General features: G+C 35.0%; 1 protein-coding gene across 2 annotated transcripts; it reads right to left on the reverse strand.

Moving 5' to 3' along the window:
• Positions 1-4,953: 4,953 nt before the first annotated feature.
• On the reverse strand, positions 4,954-7,711 carry LOC128863764 (protein ref(2)P-like). Of its 2 annotated transcripts, none has more exons than XM_054103099.1 (2): positions 7,343-7,711; positions 4,954-5,631 (listed from the first exon to the last, which is right to left on the reverse strand). In XM_054103099.1, exons 1-2 carry the CDS (start codon positions 7,500-7,502, stop codon positions 5,561-5,563), a joined length of 231 nt encoding a protein of 76 aa, XP_053959074.1. In that variant the 5' UTR covers positions 7,503-7,711; the 3' UTR covers positions 4,954-5,560. The 2 variants fall into 2 exon arrangements, with proteins under 2 accessions (XP_053959074.1, XP_053959073.1); XM_054103098.1 differs by having other exon boundaries at positions 4,954-5,665.
• Between the last annotated feature and the right edge of the window lie 3,550 nt (positions 7,712-11,261).

Here is an 11,261-nt window from a genome sequence, read left to right on the forward strand (position 1 = left end):
TTTACTGTATACTAATTTTAATTTTTTTCATTATTAGTTCTTTCGCACGGTTTTTTTGGGAAAATATTTAGGATTTTTCATCTTAAGCGATTTTTTAAAGTTGTGGAACATATCCCCAAATTTACCATATGTCGCATGTATTTTTTACACGATCTTTTTTGCACGCTTTTCTAAGGAACGTATCTACTATGTAAAAAAGAGTTGGGTGTACACATAAATGCCCCACTGTGCTTTCCATTATAAGCTCAAAGCTCATGTCACGAAATTCATCCAATTTTTAAACAAAATATCGAAGAAATTTAGATATTTCTCGAAAGCTAAGAAAGTCAAGCTGTTAAGTCAAAGTCAAAGATATTTTTTTTTCGATCGATTAATGTTATCATAGAAATTCTATAGTAGGCATAGTAACCCCGCCAATACGCCGACGTCGATGTTGGTGTTGGACGTAACAGCTGTTGCGCCGACTAATCCAGCAACGTCGGGTGTGCAAAGAATCTGGGATTTTCTGCCGAGGGTGACTCTTCTACTAACGGGTGATCAGTTTGGAGGTACTTTTTCCAATAGGGGTTTTCTGACAGATCACGCATGACTACTGTCAAACTAAATTCAAGTATATAATATTTTTCAGTATTCATTGACATTTCATCATGGAAGACTTACGCATCAACAACATTTACAAATCATACAATCGCATTACGATAATCGACGCTCTGTGTAAAGTTTCATCGCGCGCTCAGATCAACTTATGGTGTACATACTGTCCTACCGAACGCACTATTCGGCAAACCATCGGCACAATTGAGAATAACTTTAAACTAATGGATGATGTCCGACCGATTAAACCACGTACAGCGTGAAGTGAAGAGAATGAGAGTTTTGTCGAAGACCCCGAAGAATCGATTCGGCGCCGATCTCAACAACTTGGCCTATTTTATGGCACTACCTGACCGACTTTACGCAAAGATATTGGCTTGAAAGGGTATAAAATACAGCTAGTCCAAGATTTAAAGCCGGCCGATCTTCCTAAGCGTCATAATTTAGGTTGTTGGACTCTTGAAAAACTCACCGACGATCCGCATTTTGGGACCTGAATTTTGTTCAGGGATGAGACCCATTTTTGGATTAATGGTTACGTCAATAAGAAAAATAGTCGTATTTGAGTTGAAGAGCAACCCGAAGCCATTCAAGAACAGCCATTATATCCATTGAAAACAACCGTTTGGTGCGGCCTTTCAAAGACGAGGCTGGCGGCAATGTAACAGTGAATGGCGAATGATTTCGCACCGGGATAGACGATTGTTTGATGCCGCAAATTAAAGCCCGTGATCTCCATAACATTTGGTTGCATTAGAAGCCAACAAGACTAAAGTTATTGACGGGATACCGACCGAAGTCGCCCAGCGAGTCACTCAAAATTGATGTTTAGGGATAACCGAATTACGGCGCAGTTGCCGCCAACATTTCAAAGGGATAACCTTTAAAAAATAAATCTTATGAATGGCCCTACACAAAAATAATAAAGATTGCTTTGAATCACTCTGAATTTTCATAGGTTTATTTCAATTTAAAATCCAATATCTCTAAATTGAGTACCCTTTATTTCGTGTGCTGACGTTGCTGCCTCTGCTGGTTTGAATTCTGTCTCAAATAACAATGATAATGTAAACAAAACTCGCATAGCGTCTACAATTGTTGTTGAAAGCAACTTAAATGCGAATCTCGATGTATGCAGCAGTCCGACTGAAAGGGCTACATCTGTCGTCGTTTCAGCCCACGCCTCAGACTAGTGATACTGCCGATAGAAAGCAGGCCCTTACACCTAAGACACCTAATTGCCGTTATGTTTTCACTCGTCATCGCTGTTTCAGCCTTCAAATAATGATTCACTGCTTGATCAGCTTTGTGCTTGCATTTGCGGCTCATTGGGTAAACTCTGTATTTGTGCGTCGTACATTCCTCCTGGTAGTACTGATTTGCTGTACTGCGCTCGCGTAAATAATATCATTGACGTACATGCAAGTAATACAAAAAGTCTCCTTTAGCAGATTTTAATCTAAATAAAATTTTTTGGTCTATTTACGAAATAATCAAACCTGCCCATGATAGCCTTTTTAGTGTTAATTTAATTCAGATGAATTCATTTGCAAATAAGTTAATAGATAGTAATTTAATATCTCATTTGACTAACAGCCATTCTCCAGTTTCCACATCGATTATGCATCGTGTACCCTTATCCTTATCCTTAGAGTCCTATGAATTGGAGTCTATGTCAATATTAGTCTAAACACTCGCTCTTATAACTTCAAAAATTCTTATTTTGACTCCTTCAACTCCCAAATTTCTGAAGTAATTGGCAGTCAATTTTCTATACTAAAAATGTTTCGGATTGTTTTGAAGTGTTCCAGCTTAGGTTGTTTGACATACTTACACCCTTTTTGGGTATTTGGCCGAGCTCCTCCTCCTATTTGTGGCATGCGTCTTGATGTTGTGCCCCAAATGGAGGGACCTACAGTTTCAAGCCGACTCCGAACGACAGATATTTTTATGAGGAGATCTTTCATGGCAGAAATACAATCGAGGGGCAACCGCTCTTAGAAAAAAAGTTTATCATTTGGTGTTTCACGCACGGAGATTTGGACCTGCGCACTTCGAAATGGTACTCACGCACCAACATACAATACGTTTTGCGGTTCCATAAGAAAAAGACGATTTTATGGTTTGAAATACACTTTATTCTTTAGTATAGTCTTTCTGATCATCAATACTCTAACAAGATTCTTATTTATGACTCCCATCCTCGAAGTGAGAATCTGGAAGGGCTGCAAAATACGCTTCCACAGCTGTTATGACCTAATCCTTTGATGAAAAACTCTTTCCACGCATGCATTTTTGCAGGTCTGGAAACAAATGGAAAACGCTAGGGACCAAATCTGGCGAATACGGCGGATACTCCAACTATTCGAACTTTAATTCATGGTTTTTAGCCATTGTCAAAATGTTCTTGTGACACGGTGCATTGTCCTGATGAAAAATAATTTTTTTTCCTTTGCAAACTGGGCTTTTTTTCACGAATTTTTTCTTTCAGTTGGTCTAAAAGGTTACAATAATATTCAGAATTTATTGTTTTACCAGTTTACAAGTAGTCCACAAATAAAATTCCTTTCGCATCCCAAAAAACGTATGCTACCACCTTCTTGGCCTATTTCTGGACACGAACTCTTTGCGGAGCCGAAGACCCAGGTTTTGATTTAGGATCATGGTGATAGACCCAAGTCTCACACACAGTGATGGATCAATGCACAAAATCCATTTTATCCTTCCGAAACCCCTCAAAATGTTGCTGAGAAAGTCGCATTCGAATGTGTTTTTTTTTTCATTGTTAGCGAATGCGACACCCACTGTGCTCTACAGCTTTCTGAAACACAATACTTCAGTCAAAATATTGCTTACACTGCTCAACGAGATGTCGGGAATTTCTACTTAATCTCCTGCAGTCACTTGACGATTTTCCAATACGATTTCCTGTCGTTTTTCTACGATTTCTACTGTTGTTACTGTTTTTGGACGTCCCTGACGTGGATTGTCTTGAAAGCCTTTAAATTTAGCAACTCATCTTTCTATGGTACTAATTGATGGCGAAAAGTGAGAAATCCTTATACACTTTTAACATTCGTTCATAAAATTCCGTTGCTTTTAAACCTCCCAAAAATAAAAATGCAAACACCGGATGATACTTGATTTTATACGACTGTGACACGTCGGTACTAAATGGCTTGTAAAGAATGAATTGAAAAATTGCAATGAAACTTCACATATGTACATATGTTTGTACGTTCATATGAAGAGTGTACCAACATAACAAAAAAATTTAGGCTAGTAGCAATGCCCTCTTATTGAACAACTTGGTATTCAAACTTATTGCAAACTTATTGAACAACTTGGTATTCAACTACGACGACCGTATCTCGGTCTTACCTCTTTTCACTCCCAAGTAAAATAAATAAGCTGCCCGAAGTTAAAAACGTTGCAAAATCAAAGAAACAAGTATTTCAAACTATATAAGGAAACTGCGGTCTAGCCACCCGTTATTTACAAAAAGTACAAATGAACACAAAAATGTCTAACTGGCTTACTAATGAAATGCTTTTTAAGTCTAAAATTGTGTTTGTATCTTTTCCTGTAGGTGTTTATCATTCCAAGGTGGTCGCACTTTCAAACTTTCACTCACTTACCCAGTCACTCATTCATTAAGAGTAGCGCCTTGCAGGTGAGTCGTCACATTCACAATTCTTTTGTTCCAAAAAAATCGAAGAATCAAGCCTGCAAGTAGATGTAAGCATATATACATCCGTATGTATGTATGTATGTAGGAAAATTAAATTAAAATTAAATGTATGTATGTAGGGTACTTTTTCCCCCCGGCCCGGAGTTTTCAGAGGGGCCCGGACTAGAGGCTCACTATAACATAATACGCATTTTGATAAATAAAAAAAATTTGAAGGGGCCCGCATCTCAAGTTTCCCCCGGGGCCGAATACTCTCTCCACGGCCCTGTACATATGAATGTGGTTCTTCGAAACGAACGTAGACATTTTTGACGTCAGATAAAAGGCTCTTAATGCTTCAAACGAATGTCAATTACTACGATCGAGACCTCACATTACATATGTATACATATGTACATCTTCAAATCACCAGTATATTACTAGAGCGAACACCAAAATAGTATCAGCAACGACACCTCTTTTACGAGGGCGGAAACTTATTCCCATACCCAATATTTCAGCATCATTAGCGGACCAAACGGGATACAACCTTAAGTTTTATTACGCATCCTTTGTTATTAGGCATAAAACATTTCCTAGAAGCGGCAAATTTTAGGGGATATGAATCTGGACCGGTATTGTGGTCCCATGGAACTTACCTCTAATAAACCGAACAACTTAATTTGGCATTTTTATTTAATTTTTATTTCAGTTATTATATTAATTCCATGAGAGTGTATATCGCTACCATACATACATAGATGATTTTCCATTTACATATGTATTATGGTAGACCATTTGTGTATACATACATACACATATATATTATAAGAGTAAAACATAGTTGTAATATGAATTTACGGAAATTACATACTTGAAGTATATATGCATTTGTAGAACACATACATAAATAAAACCTGAAAATATACATAAATACATGAATTCAAAATTGTTCAAAATATTTCAGTGTACGCAAAACATTTTTATGTTGAAAGAAAGAAAGAATTAATAACTTCTGTGATAGTTCATTACTAAAACGGAAATGAACACTTTTTCTACATTCCAATGGCTTTTGTTGGTGCAGATTTACCGGTTCAATGCCGAAAGCGAGTGGATACAGATGTGCAGTTTAGATTTAAGTGACTTAATCAGTGCAAAGGAAGAAAATACTAGAAATACTAGGTGCTAAGTGCGCAGCCTTTGGTAATTTATTTATTGCTTGGTTGTTGGCTGGCCATTGGTTTTGGGCTGTTCACTAGAAACGTCAGCGTGCTCAGGTTTCTTTTCCTTCGTTTTTTACAGCTTTTGGTACGGCAAAAAGGTGGCCTTCCGCTCCACATTTATATTGGAACACAATGTAATCGTCACTATTGAGAACATAGATTTCATCAGAATCTTGATCTATTCAAAAGAGAGGATGAAATAAATGGGATGCGTAACGCAAAATATGAATATTAGGCAGATATACATATACTTATTGGATATATTGGCGTATCATCGCGATTTAATTAACGAAATTGATATTTCAAAGTGGCCAGTACTAAGCAATTGAATGGATATATTAATTTGCAGCGTCGTAAAATTTCTACATCAATAATCATTTACACAAAACTGGTCAAGAATTGGATAATGATTTTTATTTATAAACATACATATCACTAGTCAGAAAAAGTTTGCGCACACAGTCGGCTATGTATCATACTTGAAATGTTCATTGCTCATAATAAAATGTATCCAATATGTGTTTTTTTTTTTTTTATAATTTGAAACGTAATATTTAAGAGCTGTATTTAACCCATTATCGTTTGGAAATAATGTGGAAACATCGATTTTATCGATTAGTTGTTCAAAAGTTGGGCTTGTGTGACACAGAAAAAGTTTGCTTACAAAGTCTGAAAAGGGGATTCCCACATTACTAATTCAAGCAAAACAATGGAAAAAAGTGTTTATTTGTGCGTAGTTGCTGGTAAAAGGAAAGTAACTAGTTCTGGTGAAAGGGACACAATCGTTCAGCTTTGCAAAGAAGGCAAAACGTTCTATTCAAAGAGTAGTTTCTAATTACAATTCAAGAGGTTCTACCGTTGCTAAGCATCGTTCTGGACGCCCTTCTAAGCTGAGTGACCGAGAAAATAGGTTAATTATTAAAGAAATTCAGAAAAATCCCCGACTTAAATCTTCCCAAATAGCAAAAGATGTTCAAGAAAGGTTTAATAAGCTTATTTGTAGTGATACTGTATGCAAAATCGTTAAAAAAAAAAGCCGATATTATAGTCGAGTTGCTCGAAAGAAACCGTATATATCACTTGTAAATAGGCAGAAGCGAATTGCTTTTGCCAATGAGCACATTAATAAGCCAACAGAGTTTTGGGAAGAGGTGATATTTTCTGATGAGAGCAAATTTTGCATATTTGGAATCGAAGGACGTAAATTGGTTTGGAGGAAACAAGGTAAGTCTTTTGTTATTTTTGTTTTTGTATTATTGGTTTCAAAACTTTATTTGTATTAAAACTGGATTTCAATATGTAAATTAAACCTGATTTTCTGATCGAAAGAAATTATTTTCAATCTACTTTTTAAATAGTTTAATGCTTAGTCTGCCTGTACGCAAACTTTGTCGGACTAGTGTATAATCAAGGAACAGCAAAACTATTCGTCATATGACTCATAATGATCGATGAAGAGAATTTGTTTTTATACTGTGATAAGGTGAAGTCATATTTCACAACAATTATTACTCATAACGTAAAATTACTGCGTTCAAAAATTAAATTTTGGCTGATTTAGGGGCCACAAATGTTTTTAATTTTTCTAAAATGGCGAAAATTATTGTAATAAAATTGACACGTACATACATACATATGTATGCAAAGTCCACCTCACTACATTGTTACGTTATTTGGTATACGAGTACACGTACATACATACATACATGCATATCCGTAATGGCTTTTGTACGTATAGAATACATACAAAATGGAAAACTTTATACCCGTATTTGTGTGTACATACGTACATATGTATGTTTGTGTACTTTGGGGGTCTACCTGAAAAACACTTAGGTACTTTTTGATATCTTACCAATCCAGTAGAGTTCAAGTTCACACTTTGGCAAGTTGCGCCGACCGAAGAGATGATAGTCGAGTTGCTGTTTCAAACACTCATAATCTTGCGGTCGATTCCGAATATAAAAGTTCAGCTTGCGAATTGCATTAGCAAATGTAATTTTCAAAGGCGTCATTTAAAATATTTTTTTTTTTTTCAATAATCTGAACTTCTGCGAAAATAAACTTTCTGCTCTGCTACGCGACACTTTCGATCGTTTAGAGGTCCTTTGTTTTAGTTTCTATAAAATATGTATGTATGTACGTATGTATTTATGTACTTCACTTGTTTTCTAAACATCGATATTCCCTTGGCCGATAAAATACGTGTTCTCTGGTCAACTCACTTTTATATTATGAGCACTGCGCAGTTCCCTTAATTCGAATTTATTTTGCGCACTTGTGCTCTGCCACCACCGCACAGTGGTTCCACCATAGGACATTGGATGAAAATAGTCATGTTAAAATTATGCAACAATATTTAGCTAAATGTTAGTTCATTAGTCAGAGTAACTTAGAGTAAAAAAGAAATTTCAACTGCACAAACAATTCACTTATAATTGTGCCTCCAAAGTAAGAGAATTTGAAAAGTGATAGTTAGCGTGGTCTCCGCTCCGTACTTACGCAGTTCCGGGAAGTGTTATTTTTCTAAGAATTACTGTGTTTATGACCTGTCGTACAATGGAAATTCAAGTTGAAGGTATGTACGACATATTGAACGTTTTGTTATCTTTTTTAATTATTATTTAATAGGTTTTCAGACCGTACGAAATACGTACTTTAAAATTTGCCGTTTATTTTTTTTTATAAGAAGTTTGTAAAGTTTTAACTAAGTTCGCACGAATCCGCACAAATGAAACATACATTAAAATATTCTTACGTATGTCCTCTTTAAGGAAAAATAATTTCCAGCTGCGATGACCTGCGACTGCGCTTGATATAGAGTCTAATCTGTACCTACGTGTAGGATTTTGAAAAATGTGATTCTACCAAGATTGCTAATAAAGATCATTTTTATGTTTTAGGTGTCAATTTGAAGTGTTCATTTACGCGCATGCATATTCTGGACACGTAGTTATGTTACAATATCATTAAAAATGATGTTGATAGATGTCGCCACGTACTGAAGAACATAATTCAAGCTTTACCAAACTCTGAGAATTCAACCTTAGAAGACGTTGAAAATCGTGTTTCTTGGATCTGTTTACGGATTTCTCGATACCGGAAAAAAGTGCAAAGATACGTTTTCAATTTGCTCAAGAAACTAAAACTCTTTGTGTTCAAGAAGAAGAGTATTTTAAAAAAGCTATTAGTGACTTGAATCCGACTGTTGTTAAAATCGATAACCATAGTTATAAAGTAAGTCATTCTTTACAATTAACTATGGTTGATGGTAAAGTGTGCTGTGCTCTTAGTGACTCATCTACGAGTAAATGTTATATTCGTGGTGCGACACCTATAGAAATGAATGACTTAGAAAAAGAAACAAACAAGTAAACTCCAGTAGATTTGAATTTGGTTTATCGCTCCTGCATTCTTGGATCAGATTTTTTGAATACTTTATTCATGTTTCTTATAGAATCGAATTTAAAAGGTGGCAAGCACGTTCATCTGAGGAAAAAGCACTTTTAGCTAAAAGAAAGGAGTTTGTTCAGAGGGAGTTTAGAGAACAATTAGGCTTGATAGTTGACAAACCGCGAAGTGGAGGAACTGGCACCTCTAATGATGGAAATACTGCACGAAAACTTTTCCTTCATTCAACCATATAATCCGAAATCACAGGAATAGACAAACACGTTATAGACAGATGTAGTTATCTCCTACAATGTCTTTCATCTGGTTTTAAAATTAATTCGAATAAATTCAAAATATAATATACGCACTAGACACTGCTAAAATTATAGTTAGTAAATATTCATGGTATAATTTACCTGCATCAGTTCATAAAGTGCTCATTCATGGGTCGGAGGTAATCGATCATTGTTTATTATCAATTGGAGAATTATCAGAGGAGGCAGCTGAATCATGTAATAAATTAGTCAAACAATTCAGACGTGACAATACCAAAAAGCACTCAAGAACTGTAACTAACACGGATCTTTTGCACAGGCTTCTTCCTAATTCCGATCCATTTATATCTAGTCTACGAAAATTACCATGTAAAAAGAAATCTATGATGTCAAGAGAAGTGTTAGATTTATTGAGTGAAAAGTTTTGTATTTCTAAGTACATTAACTTTTTGGGAAGTGAATATTTTATTGTTTTCATAAATAAGAATAAGTATACTTTATGCTCATCCTTTCGGAATTTAATGTTTTTTTCTATTATTGTTTATAATTTAAGATTTATGCAAAACTTTAAACGAAACAAAAAAATTTTATATTAAAAATGTGTGTACCTAATTTTCCTTTGACTTTTTATATTAATTATATATTACCTTATTATATATTATTATTATTATATCTTATATATTTTCTTATTATATATATATTACTTTTTATATGTCTTAATGTTTTTTTAACAAATAAAAACATTTCTCAACTTAAAAACGTACTAAAAAGTCATTTATCACGCCAAAAGTTCTTATGACCGCTCTTCTTACGTGACGGGACCACTGTGCACCGGTCAGATTTTTTGTTTATCTGGATTGCAGCATTGAGTAAGTAATAAGATATAGCAGAGTCATATTCACTCAATTTTTTGCAAACGGGCATATTTGTGCTGTCGGTCGAGTGAAGAGAAGAGGAGGAGAGCATCGTGACGAGCAGTAGAGGCGAGCAACGAAGGATTTGCTCGTATACCCAAAAGGAATGCGATAGCAAGGGCGTTGTCGATTTGTCTTTGCCTAAGCACTCAGCAAGTGTACGGTAAACATACATACAGATGTACGTATGTATATTCATACTTACATGTCTGCTCATATATACATATATACATATGTATCTGTATATTTATCTCTAATCTATACTAATATTATAAAGAGGAAAACTTTGCTTGTTTGTTTGGTTGTAATGAATAGGCTCAAAAACTACTGGACCGATTTTAAAAATTCTTTCACCATTCGAAAGCTACATCATCCACGAGTAACATGGATTATATTTTATTTTGGAAATAGGGCTCGAGATATAGGTCAAAACGTGGACCCGGGTAACCTTCGCATGTGTATGTACAATATGGGTATCAAATGGAAGCTGTTGATAAGTGCTTTAATACGGGGTAATTTTCATACCTATTGATGACTAGGGTCTGGAAATATATACCAAAACGTGGACCCGCCGTGTCTTTGCACCGAATTAAACCAAACTTACGCACATTGTTAAGTAAGTATTGAAAATGGGTTTCGTAAAGTTTGGTTGTAATTCGGAGCACTGGCAACGGGTACAGCGTTCTTTTGAACCAGCCATAATGTCGCTTACTTTTTTAATGCTTGGGGCGGAACTGAACTGTCAAATTGACAGTGTGAGTTACAATGTGTCAATATTTCTTTCTGATTTGGATGCCATAAGGAAAAAACGTAAGTGCAACATGTAAAAATTGTTTGTGAATTTTTTTGGAGTGAATTTTGGAGCAGTGAATAATTTCTTACGAAATTTGAGAATTTAATGTGAAATCCGAATGAAATTATGTGTTCGTGGAAAAAAAATTTTTTTTCTTTTTGTTTTTTTGAAAAATATAAATGGATAATGGTTCAAAAAGCTCCAATGCTTAATAAAACATATAAATTAAAACGAAAAATTCATGCATGATCAGGAAAAAAGTCGATTGTTTATTCATATGCGTTGATTTGAAATTTAAAAACAATCTTCTTTTTTCCTGATTTTCAATTTATATTTTATATTTACTCAAAAACAAAAAGAAAAACAAAAAATATTGTTTATGCCAAAGCGCTTGAATAA

This window comes from Anastrepha ludens, chromosome 5 (genome assembly GCF_028408465.1).
Source record: "Anastrepha ludens isolate Willacy chromosome 5, idAnaLude1.1, whole genome shotgun sequence".
Classification (NCBI taxonomy): domain Eukaryota; kingdom Metazoa; phylum Arthropoda; class Insecta; order Diptera; family Tephritidae; genus Anastrepha; species Anastrepha ludens.